Source organism: Mauremys mutica, chromosome 1 (assembly GCF_020497125.1).
Source record: "Mauremys mutica isolate MM-2020 ecotype Southern chromosome 1, ASM2049712v1, whole genome shotgun sequence".
Lineage (NCBI taxonomy): Eukaryota > Metazoa > Chordata > Testudines > Geoemydidae > Mauremys > Mauremys mutica.
In genome coordinates this window covers 90,153,067-90,174,605 of record NC_059072.1, presented here as the reverse complement: position 1 = coordinate 90,174,605, position 21,539 = coordinate 90,153,067, and the positions used below count along the sequence as shown (strand labels likewise).

Below are 21,539 nucleotides of genomic sequence, written 5' to 3'. Positions count from 1 at the left end.
CAGGCTCAGCTGCTAGTCCCGGCTGAGCTGGGGAGGATGGGACTCCCTCTTCTCCTACACAGCATCTGGGGCCGGGTCAGACCCACCCCCAGATTTCTCCCCCGGGTGTAGGAAGCTCTGCAAACTGCTTCCCCCGCCCAGCACTTCCTGTACCCATTGCTCCTCAGCTGCAGGGGGAGGGATTACTGTACAGGGAGCTGCTCCCCCATCCATCCAGCTCCTGTGCATCAAGATCCCCTCATACCTACACCCTCCCTCTGAGCCTCACCCTACCCCTGCACCCAGAACCCCCCTGACAAGCCCCACTCCCCCTGCACCTGGACCACCCAGACCACCCACACCCAGATCCCCACCCTACTGAACCCCAACTAGCTGCATCTGGATCCCAAACCAACTGAATCCCACTCCTCCAGCATCTGGACCCACCACTGAGCCCCCACACCCAGACCCCCCTGCTGAGCTCTATCCCATGCCCACACACTCAGACCCCCCCTGCTGAGCATCAGCCCCCTTCACTTGGGCCCCCCAGTACAGTCCCATTACTGTTGCACCCAGAACCCCCCAACAAGCCCCTGTGCATCCAGACCCTGAAAACACCCAGCTCCCCCACTGAGCCACCCGCACCCAGATTGCCCCACACAGAACCCTGTTAACACACACCTGGATCCTCCCACGCTAAGCCCTCCACACTTGCATCCTGCCTTGCTGAGCCTGCCTGCCCACACCTGGTGCACCTGGCATGGAGGGGCAGGGCTCTGGGGTGTTTCTGGGGCAGGCCTGGTCCTTGCGCTGTGTCAGAGTTGGGTGCAGCCTCACTGCTGAGTCCGTGTCCCAGGGTGGGGGAAGGGGAGCTGCACAGTGACCTGTGCTCCCCAATGCCATGCTGGAGCCTCCACATTTATTTGACAAATAACATTTGCAGAATTTTAATATATCGTTTACAGAAATTTTAATTTTTTGGCACAGAATGCCCTCAGGAGTAGAAAATATGGACTCTACCTCAAGTTTTGGGGTGACTGTAAAGTCTATCAGATGCTTTCTAGAGTAGCTATACTACATAATTCAGGCTGGATTTATAGATGTGGTGGGACTGTGGGGGAAAAAGGAGCGGTGGCCAGGTTTCAGAGGCACAGACTGTGGGGAAAACAAGGGCTGAGAGACAGAAACTCTGCTACACTACAGAGGAAGCCAGGGAAAAAGGAAGGGTCTGGAATTGTGATTTGGGGGAGTTGTGGGAAGACAGAGATGAAGCACCTTGCTCCCAAAGGAGAATAAGTGGGGGATTTGGAGGTGGGAGACCCTCCTGTAACAGGTTTCTAGCTGAGCAGTACAGCTACAGGGCTTAGTTGTCTTGCCCTGTGCCCCTGAGGTACAGGTGCAATGGTATCACTACTGCCCTCTGGTGCAGAACAACAGAATAAACTCTGATGAAAGGTAATTCAGTGATTTTTTTTATGGGTGCCCTTGCTCTGCCCTTTTGGGGCCTGTCATCTACAATGTCACAGCAGATCAAGGGTTATTTGGAGCTTATGCCGCTGCATTTCTTTTCTGGGTCAACTTTCTGCTACCTGGGTCGCATCAGCAAAAAGTCAGGCAGGACCAATGCCTTATGTACCTTTAATATCACCAAGTCTCCCCTGCAGGTTTGTAGAAACCTTTGAGGCACCATCAAGTATTACAGACTAGTGAACTAAACCCAAGGCATGGAAGATTCAGAAATCAACAATTGTCAGGAGGTGTCTAGTGGAAAATACTTTTGACCCACAGCACCTCTTGCTATTCCAGTCCTAGGGCCTCCCCAGTTCTGCCACTGCACCTGAATTTTGACCTGCAGTACCCTCTTACTACAGACCTGTGGCTCCATCACCTCACTCTGCTTATACATCTCAATCCCACCTTGCAGCATCCTATTTTTCCAAGCCTGACCCCCCACCACCACTACCAATGCACCTCACTCTGATCTGCAGCAGCTTCTGCTGTTCCATTCCTGAAGTTTTTCCTGAGCTGATACTCCCAACTATGCTGCAGTTTTGGATGGAGGTATAAACAGGCTGTGTTGCCAACTTCTTTTTTCCCCCTATTCTAGCTGAATAATGACTATATTGTCGGCTATTTGGATGGAGTCTTGCTCTTTGGACACGTCCTGCAGAAACTTCTGCTCTCCCAACAGCCAGTTGGGAGTCCCACTAATTTCACTGAACAGTTTCGGAACGTCACATTTAAAGGTAATCAAGTACAATTCTGAGCAACAGCTCACTGAGTGGACTGTGGGGAGAGGGAGTTTGTTTTCCAGGTGGGCATGAGAGGCAGTCCCCTTACTGCAGAACGGGTTCAGACTCTAATGAGTTATCTTCCCTCTTGTTCTGTTCAATTGATTTTTCCAAATATACTATGATAATCAGTACTGAAGAAACAGACTAAGTAATATCCATACACAGAGAATCCCCCTCTGTATACATCACATACAAAATAAGAGATGAAACATTTTATAAATTTCAATTAGGACCAAAGTGTTTGAGGGACAGAATCTCTCCTGGGCTGCAGGCTCTTCACACTGGTCTGGCGGTGTAAAGGGTACAGAAATGACCTACGACGAATACTCCTCTATAATGGGAGGGGCACTCCCTGGTCAGCACAGAATAAGATGACATATGTTAAGCTCCTTGGCCTTATTACATTGTGCTTTTCTGGTGTAGGTATAGAGGACTGAATTGTCTATATGGGGACTATTGCCTGGGTGGACCAAAGGATGTGTAATAGTGAGGCATCCAAGTTGGTTGCAGAGTCCATTAGGCTCTTCCCTGTCATCTGACTGGCATCCAGGTTTTATTTTAGGCTAGACACAAGGTTGGATGAGGATGAAGTATACATAACATTGAACCAAATCCATCTCTAAGCTTCATCCCCCAAAATGTAGCCAGTCCTTCTTTTGTCATTGTCCTGGATGGCAGTGTGGGGAGTATGTATAGTAGATAACGTTCAGCCATAGCTAACATTGGCCAAGAAAGCATCAGCATCAATTTCACCATTGACTTCAGAGGGAGCAGAATTAGGCCAACACTGAGTGCTTTTGAAGATTACACCCTAAAATCCTTAGTCTGTAACATTAACATATCCTGAGTTATGGAATGTATGTGTTCCCCACCATAAGAAAGAAAGCAGCAGGGTAAGAAAAAGTATGATTAAAATGGCAAAGTACACAAGGTTATTAGACCCAATCAGCTATCCCTCAAAAGATGAAAATCTAGCCCAAGTGAAGCCAGTAGAAAAGAATATAAATTATCTCTGTATTTCCCTCCTTGTTAACAGACTTTAAGACCAAGGATAGAATCAGAGTTTCCTTCTCACCTCTAGAGATGGTCCCTTGAAGGCACATTGGCAGGATCAGTGTATGGAAATAAAACAGACTGGTTGCTACATGAGTGGTATTTTTTCTGTGGTCAGGGAGGCTTCATTCTTCAGTATTATCAGATCTACTCCTTTTACCAATTTCAAACTCATATTTTAAAGCAAAAATAGTATGGAAATAGGGGAGAAGCAGAGATTGAATAAGCTGATGTGGGTGCTAAGAAGGGTGCTGTTATGTAGATGCAGAAGGTTAATGGGAAGAAAAACCCTAACATCAGAAGTCTTTTAATTTACACCTCTCTTCTTGTCACTTGTTAATGCTTCTGGGGAAAGTGCCAGGCTCCTTCATTGATCTGTTCCTTGTGTCCACAGGTGCATTGGGTCCAGTGACCCTGGATGAATTTGGAGATCTTGATGTCAATTTGTCTCTATTGTATACATCAGTAGATACCTATCAAGTATGTAATTCCGTTAAGAAGGTATTCTGTGGTGATCTATGAGAGGGGAACTAGAGGCTCTGGGTTAGAGTGTGACTATGACAAGAGGGATTGCCAGAGCTGAAAGGGAGGTGTACTAGAGCTGTCTGTGTGCAGGTGTGGGGGGTAGGGGTCCCTTCATGTCCCCTCCCCTCCCCTCCTAGACTCCACTGTCTTTCTCACCCTGCTGGCAGCTGCCCAAGGGGTCCTTGGAGCAAGCAAACAAATGAAAAGTCTTCTCCTCTCTTTCTTCTCTTTTGGGAGAGGGGAGTCCATGGGGAATTAGAGAAAAGTAAGGGTGACCTGGGACTCGGGCAGTCTTCCTGGGTCAGTTCTTTGGGCTTAGTCTAGATGGGGGTCTATCTCCAGCCCCTCCTCATGGGGCATGTTGTTTTGAGGCTCAGTTGTGCAACTTTGGGAGAAGTGAAGCTTGTTGCTGTCTCTCTCTGTGAGCCTAGCTTGGCTTTCAGAGGCAGGACAGCCTTCATCCTGTTCACTGCCCCATCCTGGGGCAGCTGTTCCCTTTTAAGCTCCCCCCACTCCAGGCAGAACAAGCCTTGCAGGTGTGCCTTGTTGGTGTTGAACAGGCCCAGGGGAACTTGTTTATCTCCTCTCTGCCATTTTGAGAGCATGCCCCTTCAGAGCAGCACAATGGGGCAAGTGAGGAAAGACGTCACCCTGATGACTTGGTAGACTGATGAAGTCAAAAACACAAGACTTTGTGGGACTGCTGCACTTCTGGGAAGGACAGAGTAGTAGTATAGGCAGAATATGAAAAACAGAAACATGAACCAGGCTGGAGTGGACACATCACTGCAGTAGAGGGCATGAGTCTATTTTGCTGAGAGTTGTGTAGTGCACTATGGGAGGATGAAGCAAAGGAAAGGGACTGAGCGCGAGAGCTATTAACAAAGTTCATTTCTATACTCTCTCACAGTTCCAGACCCTTCTGCAGTATGACACTCATCAGAATAAGACAAAACCAATGACTACCAGCCCATCTTTCATCTGGAGGAACCGGAAGCTGCCTAATGACATTCCAAGCACCGGTGAGATACTTACTAAAACTGGTTCATAATGGAGGGGGCTCATGCACCGTTAAGAGAACACTTACTATGCAATGTGGCCACCCAATCTTAACTGCCATTGGGATGTCAATAGGAGCTGAGAATATGACAGTACCTTATCCTAGCCTAACTAAACCGGTCATTTTCTGTGTACCCAATACAACTTCAAATTATCATTTCTGTTCATATACTGCTAGGAGCCTTGCTGTACTCTGTGCAGCACAGTTGATCTATGATGTACTTGATGCTATTGGAATAACAGAGACTTGGTGGGATAACTCACATGACTGGAGTACTGTCATGGATGGATATAAACTGTTCAGGAAGGACAGGCAGGGCAGAAAAAATGGAGGAGTTGCACTGTATGTAAGAGAAGTATGACTGCTCAGAGCTCTGGTATGAAACTGCAGAAAAACCTAGGAGTCTCTGGATTAAGTTTGGAAGTGTGAGCAACAAGGGTGATGTCGTGCTGGGAGTCTGCTATAGACCACTACACCATGGGGATGAGGTGGACGAGGCTTTCTTCTGGCAACTAACAGAAGTTACTAGATTGCAGGCCCTGGTTCTCATGGGAGACTTCAATCACCCTGATATCTGCTGGGAGAGCAATACAGCAGAGCACAGACAATCCTGGAAGTTTTTGGAAAGTGTAGGGGACAATTTCCTGGTGCAAGTGTTGGAGGAACCAACTAGGGGCAGAGCTCTTCTTGACCTGCTGCTCACAAACAAGGAAGAATTAATAGGGGAAGCAAAAGTGGATGGGAACCTGGGAGGCAGTGACCATGAGATGGTCGAGTTCAGGATCCTGACACAAGGAAGAAAGGAGAGCAGCAGAATATGGCCCCTGGACTTCAGAAAAGCAGACTTTGAGTCCCTCAGGGAACTGATGGGCAGGATCCCCTGGAAGAATAACATGAGGGGGAAAGGAGTCCAGGAGAGCTGGCTGTATTTTAAAGAATCCTTATTGAGGTTGCAGGAACAAACCATCCTGATGTGTAGAAAGAATAGTAAATATGGCAGGTGACCAGCTTGACTTAACAGTGAAATCCTTGCTGATCTTAAACACAAAACAGAAACTTACAAGAAGTGGAAGATTGGACAAATGACCAGGGAGGAGTATAAAAATATTGCTCAGGCATGCAGGAGTGAAATCAGGAAGGCCAAATCACACTTGGAGTTGCAGCTAGCAAGAGATGTTAAGAGTAACAAGAAGGGTTTCTTCAGGTACATTAGCAACAAGAAGAAAGTCAAGGAAAGTTTGGGCCCCTTACTGAATGAGGGAGGCAACCTAGTGACAGAGGATGTGGAAAAAGCTAATGTACTCAATGCTTTTTTTTCCTCTTTCTACACGAACAAGGTCAGCTCCCAGACTACTGCACTGGGCAGCACAGCATGGGGAGGAGGTAACCAACCCTCTGCGGAGAAAGAAGTGGTTTGGGACTATTTAGAAAATCTGGACAAGCACAAGTCCATGGGGCCGGATGTGCTGCATCCGAGGGTGCTAAAGGAGTTGGCGGATGTGATTGCAGAGCCATTGGCCACTATCTTTGAAAACTCATGGCAATCAGGGGAGGTCCTGGATGACTGGAAAAAGGCTAATGTAGTGCCCATCTTTAAAAAAGGGAAGGAGGAGGATCTGGGGAACTACAGGCCAGTCAGCCTCACTTCAGTCCCTGGAAAAATCATGGAGCAGGTCCTCAAGGAATCAATTCTGAAGCACTTAGAGGAGAGGAAAGTGATCAGGAACAGTCAGCATGGATTCACCAAGGGCAAGTCATGCCTGATTAACCTAATTGCCTTCTGTGATAAGAGAACTGGCTCTGTGGGTGAGCGGAAAGCAGTGGATGTGTTATTCCTTGACTTTAACAAAGCTTTTGATACTGTCTTCCACAGTATTCTTGCCAGCAAGTTAAAGAAGTATGGGCTGGATGAATGGACTATAAGGTGGATAGAAAGCTGGCTAGATCATCGGGCTCAATGGGTAGTGATCAATGGCTCCATGTCTAGTTGGCAGCTGATATCAAGTGGAGTGCCCCAGGGGTCGGTCCTGGGGCCGGTTTTGTTCAATATCTTCATTAATGATCTGGAAGATGGCGTGGACTGCACCCTCAGCAAGTTTCCAGATGACATTAAACTGGGAGGAGTGGTAGATACCCTGGAGGGTAGGGATAGGATACAGAGGGACCTAGACAAATTAGAGGGTTGGGCCAAAAGAAATCAGATGAGGTTCAACAAGGACAAGTGCAGAGTCCTGCACTTAGGATGGAAGAATCCCATGCACTGCTACAGACTAGGGACCGAATGGCTAGGCAGCAGTTCTGCAGAAAATGACGTAGGTGTTACAGTGGACGAGAAGCTGGATATGAGTCGACAGTGTGCCCTTGTTGCCAAGAAGGCTAATGGCATTTTGGGCTGTATAAGTAGGGGCATTGCCAGCAGATCGAGGGACGTTATCATTCCCCTCTATTCGGCATTGGTGAGGCCTCATCTGGAGTACTGTGTCCAGTTTTGGGCCCCATACTACAGGAAGGATGTGGAAAAATTGGAAAGAGTCCAGTGAAGGGCAACAAAAATGATTAGGGGACCGAAGCACATGACTTATGAGGAGAGGCTGAGGGAACTGGGATCGTTTAGTCTGCAGAAGAGAAGAATGAAGGGGGATTTGATAGCTGCTTTCAACTACCTGAAAGGGGGTTCCAAAGAAGATGGATCTAGACTGTTCTCAGTGGTACCTGATGACAGAACAAGGAGTAATGGTCTCAAGTTGCAGTGGAGGAGGTTTAGGGTGGATATTAGGAAGAACTTTTTCACTAGGAGGGTGGTGGGTTACCTAGGGAGGTGGTGGAATCTCCTTCCTTAGAGGTTTTTAAGGTCAGGATTGACAAAGCCCTGGCTGGGATGATTTAGTTGGGGACTGGTCCTGCTTTGAGCAGAGAGTTGGACTAGATGACCTCCTTAGGTCCCTTCCAACCCTGATACTCTATGATTCTATGTGGCTGGAAGAGATCACATTGGACAGTAAAAACTTTACTGAAGTGTAATGGTACTGTGATGGACCAAAGGGGCAGAGTTAATGTTGCACGGCAGGTGTCTTCCTAACTTTGCATTTCCTACATTTGTAAGGTTTGTGCTTTCTTGGCCCGTGCACTAGTACCTCCATAATCCTGGAACCTGAACTGCTCATTTTCTGGTTTTCTAACCTTTGGATTTTTGGACACAAACTCATGTTGTGGATGAGCATGAAGAGCCTAGGGCACTGTGGAGAGCCAGAAAGCCTAACTCCATATTAACACAGTGCCTTGTATGCAAATAGGTATAAGGTGTACAAAAAGCTTTAGGTGGAGAGCAGTTCAGTATGGCTGTACTTCACTCACTACTAGATGGTGCCTCCTCTGGCTGTTCTGGGGATTAGCTCTGCCAGGGCAACACCCCTTCTTGCAGTTCCACCCCATCTCTCTGTCCACAGTCCCGCCTCTCACTTCAAGAGCTTCCTGCTTCCTCTGCCCGATCACTCAGCATTTCCCTCTTCTGGGGCATCAAAATCTTTCAACACAATTTGTCCCAGGCAATCTGCTTCCTGCCTCCTAGTCTGTGCTACTTCCCCAGTGCCTGGCAGAGGAAACTGGTCCTTTCCTCTACTCTGTGTTCCAGATCAGGGGCCCTTCCATCACTTGCTAAGATCTGCCCTATCCCATACCTTGCTGCTTTTCCCCTGAGCTTTTCCTATCTTTCTGGCTCTATGGGTTTGCCAGCCCAAACTCCATCTTCCCAGGGAGTAGCTGTAGACTACCCTCCAGTCCTAACCATATTGCCCTTCTCCCAGGGAGCAAATGCAGACTACTTCCCTGTGGCCTCCAGCTACTGTCAGCTTCTGGGCTTTATACAGACTGCTCCTGTTCCTGTCCCTGTCCAGCTGAGCCTTGACTCTAATTAATCCCTGCTCCCTGGCTTCTCCTCCAGGTGCAGCCTGGGCAGTTAATTGGCTCAGCTAGCCACCTTAACCCCTTCTCCCTTGTGTGGGATAGACACCCTATCACAGGCTGATACTAACTTAGCCATCAGTATATTGTGATCAGTGGAACTGGAGCCAGAAGGCCCTTGTTCCTTGGAGGGACAAGGACTGTTATTGACAGCACACCAGGAGACAGGGAATGGGTGGAGTTTGTCTGAGTTGCTTCCAGCCTCAGGGAGAGCACAGTGCACAGGGTTTAATGAAATTATACTTGTTGAACTTAACCTGCATTCAGCTTCACTCTTTGCTAATGAAACAAGGAAGAGGACACTCCCAGTAAAAGTCAGCTCAACCTAGCTCCCACTGGCTTGACCCAGACTCTGTTTCAGTTCTTGATAGCTTTCTACTGACCCTCTGTGTGACCCAGGACAAGTCTGGACCACAGAATCGTGACGTACCACTTTCTCTTGGTGACCAAAAGTTCCTTCTGTATTCAATCAGATTTTAAATCCAGACTACTAGAATTCAGAATTTTGTGGAACACAGTGGCACCAAAAGCCCAGTAGAGAGCAGATGAGCACTTTGATTATTTGGCATAAGAGTTATTTAGCACATTAAGCTAATGTCCTACATGTCTCTGTTGACAAGCGTTATTGTGCAAATGTAGCTAAGCTGAGGTACCACTCATTGTTCTCCTCCCAATCTTGAGTCCATTTGCAGTAAAGGGTTACATGGAATGTAGTGTTTTCATTTACATTCTTCCACCATCCTCAAACTCCTTAAGAAAATGCCTCAGGAAGTCATTTATAGCCAAAAAATAGGAAACTTGACATTTTTACAGAGTTTAGTTTCCTCGATAGTAGAAACATTATAATGAGACCAGAATATGTTTTAGCACCATAAATAAGCTTCCTGAATCAGCCAAAAGTCTATGAAAACACAAATTCAGAGCTATTAGGCTTAGTTCAGGATTAAGCATATACTACCATTTTCAAGTTGTAGCAGTCAAGCAAACCATAGTAAAGCAGGGGATCAATACTTGCAAATCTAGAAGTCCAACTTCTGATACAACCAGATTTTTTTGCAGCTTAGGCTAAACAAACAAACATAAATGCTTTCCAAAGCCAAGAGTTTAAAAAGGCTTCCTCCAAGCAGTTTCCAAATAAATATATTCAAACAGAAAATGGCTTTAGATAGCCAAAGTTTAAGTTACTGTTACCATCCACCTCCTATCAAAACTGTTCTAGCTAGCTATGTCCTCTTTCCTCTAGAAAGCTAAGCAAACTCAGTAACTAGAACACAACCCTTTTATAGTGTGTAATTTGCAACTGCTGATCCAATTCTGCCACTCTTCCCCATGACATTCCTTAAATTTGGGCTTTCACCCGTGATTTTTCTATTGCTCAGAGTTTTAACACCCACCCTACCAATCCCTGGATGGGGTCTATACACTCCAACATAAATTTTATTCTGGTTCTTTAGGAAGAATACACAATATTAATTCGTGGTGGAATACTGTTTAGCGTGCTATAGTGTCAGTAGCCACAAGAGGGTAGCAGAGCCTCAAGAACAAAACTGGTGCTCTAATACTCCCATTTCAAACATCACCCAGTCACATTATTAAAATCATGTTTGGAATCATGCAGGCTTCTATAAGTGAGACACATGTTTCAGGGGGTTGGCAGGGAGACACCTCATGACTCCTCATGCATATCTGCTTGACTGATTTATTTATTGGTGACCTGATATCCTGCCTTCCTAACTGGAGGCCAATCTTCCACTGATTTCAACAGGCTTTGCATCAGGCCCTGGGTATGTATTTTTTAATATGTGTTCAGTGTTTTCACTAAGGTTGTATGTTTTCCCATTTCTCTCCTTTGCAGGCCCGCCCATCCTGACAATCGCTGTCTTTGCACTCACTGGGACCGTGGTGTTGGTTCTGATCATTGCTCTGCTGGTGTTGAGGTACCAGCCTCATCTTTCTTTTCTCCTCCATTTGCTGCTTCTGGGCATGGGTTGTTTGATATCTCCTTGAAAATCCTTCAAATTATCTCCCACCCATTGGCAAGGCTCTTGCTGGCTTCTCCCTCTGTGTGTGCCACTCTATTGTAGACACCATGCATGGCACCTGCATTCAGCACTCCACTTTGAGAAATGATCCAGTTGCTCAGGTGGTAGATGTGACAGATGATCAGACCTATTCCACCCACTAGAAAGCACTGTTTCGCATACGCACACAAACTTAACAAGTGTCTTTGTGAGGACAAGGCCAACCTTCAGACTTTTTCTCACACTTAGCCCTTTCTATTACTCTACTGTTTCTTTACCCTTTTGGTAACTTAACAGTTCATTCTGAAAGGATGACTCAATCTTGTATCATTGCACAAATAAAAACACCAGAAAGTTTTGGTGCCACAGTTTCTAGATCCACTTTGTCTCTTACTATTTTCCCAGACTTGTCTTGCCTCATTGCAGCTAGTTCACATGTTTTTTCTATGGCTAAAATTTTCTAACTAGATTGTGGTATAGCTTCTATCATGGCGGAAAAATCAGATAAATAGAAACTGAAACCCACTTTAAGATCCTCTCAAGAAAAAGTTCAACCCATTTCCAGTGCATCTATATATCTCTCATATTCACAGGACTCAGAACCGTCATTTTCAGTGGTTTTAGAGATGTATTATTTTACCTGGGCTTTCCACCTTTAGTAGCGCAGACAACTCCTTTTCCACAGATCAAAGGACTTCAGAGACAAGAACATTGGATTCTATGAAAACCTGATTGGTAGCACACTTTAACCATTGCCATTTTGACCTGATGTGTTCTCCTTGCTAGTTAACACTTTCCGTGAGATAAGACTCCAAGTTGATGTAGTCAGTCCACACTTGGATGCCCAGCTGTACTCAAGAAACAGAAGAGCTCATTGTTCCCAAACCCTAAGGGCAAACATGCCAACAGACTGATAAAGTTAATCTGTATTTGTTTATTTGTTGAAGAGCTACCAGAAATTTGACAAAAGGCTATTTCCAGACACTTTGTACTGCTGCCAAAGGTGCTGTTACCCCTCCTGAATCTATTCCAATGAATCTATTGATGGCAAAGTATCAGAGGGGTAGCCGTGTTAGTCTGGTTCTGTAGAAGCAGCAAAGAATCCTGTGGCACCTTATAGACTAACAGACGTTTTGCAGCATGAGCTTTCGTGGGTGAATACCCATCCGAAGAAGTGGGTATTCACCCACGAAAGCTCATGCTGCAAAACGTCTGTTAGTCTATAAGGTGCCACAGGATTCATTGATGGCAAAGATATTAATCGTTGAATTCCATTTAGAGTTTTATGCCACACCCATCACTGTGGTCTCTGAGAGCCTCCAATGCAGAAGAAATCCCTGGGGATTCCTCAGAATCAATTCTTGCTATTTTTTTCCAATGAATTTACGCTTTGCATGTAGAAATCTTACCAAACTTCACAATCCTAGTTAATTCAGATGATGCAGTGGATCACCTCACAATTCTCAAGGAAGAAGAGAGACCTGACAATGCCATTCTCTTTTGTCAGCCAGTTAATGTCCTGATTAATAACTGTCTACACTTGATACCAGTTTTGCTCTTCCCATCAATATAGCCAAGCTCCACAAGCAGCCTACCTAAACTGAGGTCATCTGACCCTAGTTTCAATTGTGCAGTAATTTCCTGCTCTAGTAAGTCTTATTTCTTGATAGATGATAATAATGCTCCTAAGAATCCATTAGGCAAGAAAATGAACAAGCGCTCCAATCATTTCTTATATATCACCCAGTGTGTGGAGTTCCTAAACTATCCACACTTTTCTGGGTAGTTCTGACTTCCAAGTAAACAAATCAATCCAGAGTCCTCAAAAAAACACAAAACCAGTATTAGACATTGGAAATGTCATTCCAGTCCAATAAGTGCTTAGGTACTAACAAGTCAAATGGATCTTTCTTTTCTACTGGGTTTAGTTGCCTTATTTATTGATAGTTCATAGAATTTTCTAGTTAAGATTATGAAATGGGAATTTTCCATAATTTAATGTTTTCCTAACCATCTTGAAATTTCTCCCTTATGATATCTCTCTGTTCTTGAATACTGTTAGAGCTTCATGTGGGGAATTCAGGAGCGATACAGTGAGACCCATATAACTAGAGTCCCATGATCTCATAACTGTCTAGCACTTTGACTGGTGCTCCTATTGGCAAATTATGATGGTTCAAATGCAACTAAACACTCCAGACTAAAATCAGAAAAAACTTTTACAGCTAAAAATGGACATTTCCTCCCTCTCCCCTTAGCAATGGCAGTTAAAATATGTTAGAAACATAAACTATTTATGTCAGTCAGCATCCTAGGATCTTCAGTGTTCCAGAGCATTCTCCAGCAGCCAATCACTGTTCAGGATTTGCCAGCATTCCACTAACCAATCCTTTTGATACAGGAGCAACCCACATAGAAGAGTGGAAATTCCAATGAATTGTTTTCCTGTTTCACAGTTTTGTTATAATTCTTCTGTTGCGGGAGGACATTCCTGCAGAAAAGACAGGGGATGCCATGCCCCAATTCCAAGGATTATTCCCCAATATAATCAGGAAATCTGCCAGAGGCAAAGGCCCTCTACAAGAAGTCACCTTTCTTCATTCTGCTGCCTCCCCACTGGCTTCTTGCTTTTCCTGGATAGCACAATTCATTTCTGCAAGAGCCTTGCTGCCAGAGGCTCATCTGATCCATGTTTGCCTCTGAGATTGCCTTCAGAGGATGTTCAATAGCAAGAAAAGTAAACAGTATAAGCTATTGCAGACTCATTCTGCAGTAACTTGCATTGTCTTCCCCTGTGTATGAATGTGAAGAGTTAGGCAGCAACCTGCCAGCAATTCCTCTTTTGCATTGACCCCTTCAGATCTATAATGCTGAAACCTCAGAGAGCTCAGACTTCCCTAGGATCAGGGGAAAAAGGTGTATGTGATGGAGAGGGTATTTCTCCCTTCCAGGCCTCAACGCTGGGAGCTGTAAGAGCAGGCTCTCCAGGAATGCATGAAGAAAAGAGTACAGGAGCTAGTGCACAGGATTCTAATACTCCAAGATTCCCCACTGCATTCAGCAGTATGGATTCCAGTTGTTTGATAGAAACAGGTTCGCTTCTTTCACAGGAAGTATAGGAGAGATATTGCACTTCGGCAGAAGAAATGGTCTCACATACCCCCTGACAAGATCCTGCCTCTGGAGACCAATGAGACAAGCCACGTCAGTCTGAAGGTAGGAGAAACAAGATATCCCCATGGAGGGAGGGTTGTTGGGGCTCAGAGTCTCTGCACTATCAAGGTTTAGTGTTAGACAAACAGTGACTACTGCTTGGGCTCTGACAGTGGTAGAAGTATCTGTTAAAATTGGTTCACTGTCTTTTCACCTGCTATGCACTGTGCAGAAGAGGAATGAGATTAATCCCCAGTAACTTCCCCACTTAATACAGCAAGTACAAGTTCTTTGTACGACTGTGAAACAGGCAGGGTAAATCTTTCCAGGCTCTTCCATTGGGTTCCCTCACCATTAGTATCACAAATGACATCCCTTTTCAAGAAGGGGTTGATCCTTGTTTTGTCTGTAAATCACAGGCCAATAGTATTGATCAGAGGAAAAGACCCTGATGGCATATGGGAGTTGCATGAATGGTGATTGCATGCTTTGGGATTTAGTTGGGCTTTAAAGAGAGAGACACCCATGCAGACAGTCTGGTGCCTGCCCGGGTGGGGTTCGTATGTTATAATTGCTGGTTAAAAGTCTTCTTTGTTCCCCAGATTGATGAAGACAAGAGGCGTGACACAATCCAGAGACTGCGCCAAGCCAAATATGACAAGAAGGTAAAATGAGCACAGCATCTCTGCTCCCCTTCCCTTCTTTAGTGAGAGGCTTCTGTGAAAGGCAGTTGATTCTCTTCAGAGATCAGGAAGCAGTGCCACCCCCATTCTCATCTAACCTTGCTAAACCGGTGAGTTTATGAAAGGGGTGAGGCATTCATTTTCCTTTGAGGCCCCCTTTTATTAGCAACTGCCAGAGGCAGAATATTGGACTCAATGAACCACTGGCCTAGTCCCGAATGGCAAGAGGCAGGATCCAGGACATAATAGACCACTGGTCTGATATGATGTGGCATGAGGTAAATTAGTGGACTAGATGGGGAAAGGAGGACTCTTATTTATGTGTGAAATCCCCGGAATTTCAGTTGAACTTTTTGCCTGAGTAAGGTGACTCATGTGAGTGAAGGGTTTGAAAGATCAGCCCCTAAGTCTGTTCCAGGACAACTTGGTAAATCTTGTGAAAATTAATATAACTCCATTACTTATTAGTGGATAAGGATATATTCAAATACCAGAAGAAGTTTAAGGGAGCACAGATTGTTGTTGTGCAACTGCTATGGTTTCCTTCCAGTTTTTTTTTGTTTCCAGGTGGTGATCCTGAAAGATCTCAAACACAATGATGGGAATTTCACAGTGAAACAAAAGATAGAACTGAACAAGGTAACTGTTTCATGTAGCAGCTAGACACTACAGAGTGAAGGAAACTAATTAGTGAACTCATTCCCCCAAATCCGTGTGTGTGTGTGTCCATCCCACAGGCTACTGTAGCCTGAGGGCCCATCTGTTTGTTATGGGGGTGGGGTCTTATGCACAGTTCTGATTCTGCACTGTAAGTCACTGAAGTTGAGGATGACTGAGATCGCTCATGAACTTGATAGAACCTTGTTAATCCACATTTTTATAAGCATCATTTTTAGCACTGATTTCTCTTTCCTCACTTCATACCAATCTTTTAATAGTGGACTGTTGTAGTCAAATCTCCTATTACTAAGGGCTAAATGTATCTCTGGTGTATACAAATACATCCCCATTAACTTTCACAGAATTATACCCTTTAATACTTCACAATTTTTTACAAAATATACTATATACATTTTTACATTAGGGACAGATACATTGTAAAGTATTATAAATAATTTAAATGAAACTGCAATAGCCTAACTAAATGAACAAAGTACATACTATCATGCAGGATCCTCATATTTTTATTATTTGTTCATTTACTAACTAATTTGCAACATTCAGTCATTTATAATGGGTATCCATGTCCAGGGTGTGAAACTGTGAGGTTCTACTGCAGAGGCATAATGGAGACAACGGAGTTTGGAATACAGTAAACAATCACTCCCCACCCTTATCTCCTAGCTCAGAAGGCTCTGGAATGAGAGCTACCCTTCAGCAATTACCCACTTTGGTTCTCCCACACCTGCACACAGAGAACCCACACATCCTATCAGGGTCTGGGATTGAGAGCCCCTTCACAGCATCAGACTTAATTTTGGCTCCCACACGGTTTTTAATGGATAAATTATTTTTGCTCTAGCTCCTCCAGATCGACTATTACAACCTGACAAAGTTCTATGGCACAGTGAAGATGGACACGATGATCTTTGGGGTGATTGAATACTGTGAGAGAGGATCATTGCGGGTAAATAACTGTGCAAGCCCCTCTTACCAGTTGTAAAATGAAATGCTAACCTGCCAGATGGCTAACCTGCAAGTCAGTAATATTACTTGAGTACTTCTGTGAAGTACTTGAGTACTGTGAATATTACTTGAGTACTTCTGTGAGTACTCGAGTACTTCTGTGAAGTAATATTGAGTACTTCTGTGAAGTAATATCGCAGACTTGTTCTCTTCTGCTCCTCTCCCTTCTCCTGCCTGGAGTCAATCCTCAGCAGATGTAAACTGGCATTGCTCCTGAGTCAATGGAAAGACTCTCAGTGAATGTCTTGCTAGGATTTGCACAGTGTTCATGCAGGCAAACATATTCACAGAGGCTCATTTTTGCCACTGGAAAACACAGTGGCTAGAAGTTAGGTTCTCACCTTTTTGTAGTTGCTGTGTAGGACAAACTTATATTCCATTCCCTAGCCTCCAAGTAACCCAGTGTCTGTCATAATTTACATACTTCTTAAGTAAAACAGAGGGGTACCCCTTTTTAGTCATTGGCCAAAAGGCTGTGTGATTCAGAGCTTTGTCTCCTTCTTGTCCTCCCAGGATGTCTTAAATGATAAGATCTCCTACCCAGATGGCACCTTCATGGACTGGGAGTTTAAAATCTCTGTCATGTATGATATTGCCAAGGTAAGTGAATCAGTGGCAACGAAGCATTTATAAATCTGTCCTCATGCTATAAAACTTGCATAGTGGGTAGCTATAGGTGACAGGGCCTAACGCAGAGGTGGGCAAACTATGGCCTGTGGGCCACATCCACGCCCTGAGCTCCTGGCTGTCCCTGGCCCCTCCCCTGCTGTTCCCTCGCAGCCTCAGCTCGCCGTGCTGGCAGCGCGTCAGCATGGCTGGCTCCGACCGGGAGACATGGCTCAGGGCAGATTTAACAGTGAAGACAGGTTGCCCTAGCCCGGGTCCCCCACAACAGGGAGCCGCAGGGCCGGGCACTCAGGCAGCTCAGCACCAGTGCACCCCCCGCGGGGGGGAGGGGCTGCACTGCGGGGGCAAGGGAGCAGGCGGGCGGTGTGGGTGGGAACGCGGCCGGAGGACTCAGGAGGGACACCGGGCAACCGTGCAGCCAGCCGGAGAGAAGCGGCACTTTGAAGGGGAAACCTCTGCTAATCTCCGGCTGCGTGGCTGCCCCTGCTCCTCCTGAGTCCTCCGCCCATGTTTGCAGGGCCACATTCCGAAAGGGGACGGGGGAGGTACCAGAGGGGCGGTTACGGGCAGGGGGTCCCAGGAGGGGGTGGTCAGGGGACAGGGAAGGGGGGGTTGCATAGGGGGTGGGGTCCCGGGGGCCAGTTAGGGGCAGGGGGTCCCAGGAGGGGGTGGTCAGGGGACAGGGAGCAGGGGGGATTGGATGGGGGTGGGGTCCCTGGGGGACAGTTAGGGGTGGAGATCCCAGGAGGGGGCAGTCAGGGAACACGGAGCGGGGGGGTTGGATGGGTTAGGGTTCTTAGGGGGGCAGTCAGGGGGCAGAAAGTGGGAGAGGGCAGATAGGGGGCAGGGGGCAGGCTGTTTGGGGAGGCACAGCCTTCCCTACCTGATTCTCCATACCGTTTCGCAACCCCAATGTGGCCCCCGGGCCAAAAAGTTTTCCCACCCTTGGCCTAACATAATATATGTTTTAGGCTACCAAGAGAAAAGGTGCGGTCTAGTGGCTAGAGAAGGGATTTAGGCACTTAGAGCCCTAAATTCTATTCCTAGCTCTGCTGCTGATTTATGGTGTGTGGCGTTGGGCAAGCTGCTTAAAGGAAAACTGCAATGTTTGTTCAGAATGGTAGACCCGCACCATCTTGTATCAAAAACAACAGAATAGGGTTTGTTTTTTTAAAATGAACACTGTAGTTAATCTTTTAAATGTAAATCTTTCAATGGCTATTAGCCAGGATGGGCAGGCATGGTGTCCCTAGCCTCTGTTTGCCAGAAGTTGAGAATGGGCGACAGCGGATGGATCACTTGGTGATTACTTGTTCTGTTCATTCCCTCTGGGGCACCTGGCATTGGCCACTGTCGAAAGACAGGATACTGGGCTATATGGACCTTGGGTCTGATCCTGTATGGCCGTTCATATGTTCATGGTAAAACTCACTACTAGTACTAGGTGTAACCATTTCAGGAAGTGAAGTCAAATTAGCCTGGGAATAAATTCATCCTGCACTGAAATCAAGGCTGGTTTTAAGTAACCTTCACTACATACACTAAAAGCGGTGTTATCCGGCACTTTTCCAGCCGGAAAGCTCAATAAACTGGCATTTCTGATTTTCACTGAAAGTCAGTTTATAGTCCAGGTGGCGTGGAACCAGCAGGCTCCCTACCTGGCTCTGTGTGACTCCCTGGAAGCGGTGACACATCCCTGCTGCTCCTAAGCGGAGGAACGGCTAGGCGGCTCTGCATGCTGCCCTGGCCCCAAGCACTGGTTCCAGTGCTCTCATTGGCCCACCCCTGCCCTGCTTCTTCCCACCCTCGCTCTGCCCTGGCCATGCCCCCACTCCACCCCACCCCTTCCCCCAAGGCCTCACCCCCGCCCCGGCTCTTCATGTCTCCCCTACACTGCGCCCCGCTCCTCACCAACCTTTCCAGCACCTCCTGCATGCTGCTGCCACTGAACAGCTGATCCACAGCATTCAGGAGGTGCTGGGAGTGCAGGAGAGGAATTAATTGGAGGGGGCCGCCAGTGAGCGGGAGTGGGGGGGACTCGGGGGAGGGTCAGAGCTTAGCTGCCGGTGGGTGCTAAGCACCCGCTCATTTTTTCTCCATGGGTGCTCCAGGGCTGGAGCACCCCTGGAGTCAGCACCTATGCCCTCCTGCATCCAAACTCCCTCCCAGAGCCCATGCCCCACACTCCCTCCCATGCCCCAACCCCCAGCCCTGAACCCCATCTTGCACCCAAACTCCCTCCTAGTTAACTGGAATTTTTTACTTACCGCCTCCCCCCCACCATTTCCCCAACATGCCAGATGATAAAGCTTTTACTGTATTTCCATTTGTGGAAGGTGGAGAGTTGAGACAGATAGTAAAACAAGGGTTTTTTAAATTAAATATGTATTTGTTTTATTTTTAGTGAAATGGGGACCAAGAATTTCACACACAGATTTAGATAATCTATGCCCTTACCTTTCTTACTTCTCCATCATTCCTACTCCCATTCCTGGCCAGTCCTTCCATTTCCCTACATGCCTCAGCTCAGATGTGGTCTCTATGATGAATGATTCCGCTATGTCTGTTTCAATGTGATAATGAAAATCTCACTCTTTATTAAAATCTCCTTAATTCAAATTGTCACAGTTTGTTGGTCCTGATAATGACTATTTCACATTCAGTTAACCTTCAGCATTAAGAGCTCTTTTAAATAACAACTGTGGACATGTTTCCCTCTCTTCTGGAATCTTACAAACAAGTTTTCTTAATCCTTTGCAGTTAATCTTCATAGGACTCCCTTCCAGGCACTGACCAAGGCTGACTCTGTTGAGAGTATCAGATCTGATGAGATCATACACTGAGATACGGGGCAAATACTGGCTTCAGTGAAGTCACTGGCAAAATTCTCGTTGACTTCAATGGGGCCAGGATTTCATAGACAACCTGTTAGCCATTGTACTATTTATAAATGGATATTGGAGCCAAGAATAAAAGAGGTACGAGGCCCTTTCTATGGCATATCACCCGATGTTATTTGAACCAGTCAAGATGATTCAAACAAGTTCTCTGAGGAGTCCTCATAAGCACATGAGTACTTGGTGATTTGCAGTTTGGAGCTGGTATTATAATGGAGGGCTATGGTGTGGCCTAGTGATTACCAAACACCACTCTGCTGTCATCACCTTACCTGACCCTCATGCACACACACTATTCCCTACTTTTATCCCAACAGCTCCTTCTCTGCTTACATCCGTCTCCTGCTTCACTGCCCTCCAGCTCCCATTTCCATCAATACCCAGCTCACGCATCCCTCAGACCCAATTGCTACTTCCTGCAGTTCAATAATCCAACACCCACTTCTTGCAGCCCTGCACCTTCCATCACCAGCTCTTGTTCCCCTGCATCCAATTCCTGCCTCCCTGACTGCTACCCTACCTGTGAGTTCTGCCTTCTGCTTCCCCAGCTCCTCAGCTGACCCTGAAGTGCTGGGTCTTCAGCGGTAATTCGGTGGTGGGGGGTCCTTCCGCACCAAGACCTGCCGCCGAAGTGCCCTGAAGACCCACGGCAGGGGCCCCCCGCCGCCGAATTACCACCAAAGACCCGGCACTTAAGTGGCAGGTCCTGCTTCGGCGGTAATTCAGCGGCTGGGGGTCCTTCCGCTCCGGGGCCCTGCAAGAGTTTTCCGGGGCCCCCGGAGCAAGTGAAGGACCCCGCTCCAGGGGCCCCGAAAAACTCTCCTGGGGGCCCCTGCGGGGCTCGGGGCCTGGGGCAAATTGCCCCACTTGCCCCCACCTCTGGGCGGCCCTGGAATCATCTCGTAAGAGGCTAAAACTGGTGAGGAGTTTCTGCTCTAGTGGATTTGCTCCCTGGGTTGGTGTCAGCAGGAGTGCACACGAGATGCAGAAGCAGAAAGTGGGCCCTGAAGCTTGCAGAAGGGCTGCGGTTGGAGGCTCTCTACAGTAGGTGGTGTCAGCAGGGCTGCATGGGAGTAGCAGCAGCGTTAAGAAGTGTTTCCTTTGGACACACATTATTACATAGTCTCCACAGGTTCCAGCATGATATATGTATTGCTTGCATTCCCCTAGGGTTGGGGTTCAAACATACCGCTGCTGTTCCTGTCTCAACTGTCTCACAACACTACCTGACTCTTCCACTACTATAAGCAAAGCACAGTTCTGTCTTGTGAAAGCAGCATGTCACACCCTGTGATTATTATCACTCAGTTTGTATAATCCACATTCATGATTATCATCTGTCATCCTTGAGGATGACATTTGCATGTGTGTGTTTAAAATTATGGGGTCAAATTCAGAGGGGATCTAAACTGGTGTCATATACACCTTCTAGCCTCCTCAGCATACAGATTGCATTTTACATATCAAAGGGCCAGAAGAGAGAGGTGTAGAAGGAAAAACAACTAATAGGAGACTGTAAATAGGTGTAAATTGTACACCGCCTACTTAAATTTACACCTACCTAACAGGTGTGTCTCCTGCTACATCGCTCTTCCAGCTCC

General features: G+C 46.5%; 1 protein-coding gene across 3 annotated transcripts in view; it reads left to right on the top strand.

Moving 5' to 3' along the window:
* Positions 1-21,539, top strand: part of GUCY2C (guanylate cyclase 2C) — a 67,824-nt gene that overhangs the window by 17,173 nt on the left and 29,112 nt on the right. For all 3 annotated transcript variants that reach the window (XM_044983033.1, XM_044983043.1, XM_044983052.1), the window contains 9 exons: positions 2,087-2,225; positions 3,721-3,806; positions 4,762-4,873; positions 10,727-10,808; positions 14,003-14,108; positions 14,648-14,710; positions 15,296-15,367; positions 16,251-16,355; positions 16,928-17,014. In XM_044983033.1, coding sequence (XP_044838968.1) covers positions 2,087-2,225; positions 3,721-3,806; positions 4,762-4,873; positions 10,727-10,808; positions 14,003-14,108; positions 14,648-14,710; positions 15,296-15,367; positions 16,251-16,355; positions 16,928-17,014 — 852 coding nt within the window. The remainder of the gene's footprint in view (positions 1-2,086; positions 2,226-3,720; positions 3,807-4,761; positions 4,874-10,726; positions 10,809-14,002; positions 14,109-14,647; positions 14,711-15,295; positions 15,368-16,250; positions 16,356-16,927; positions 17,015-21,539) is intronic.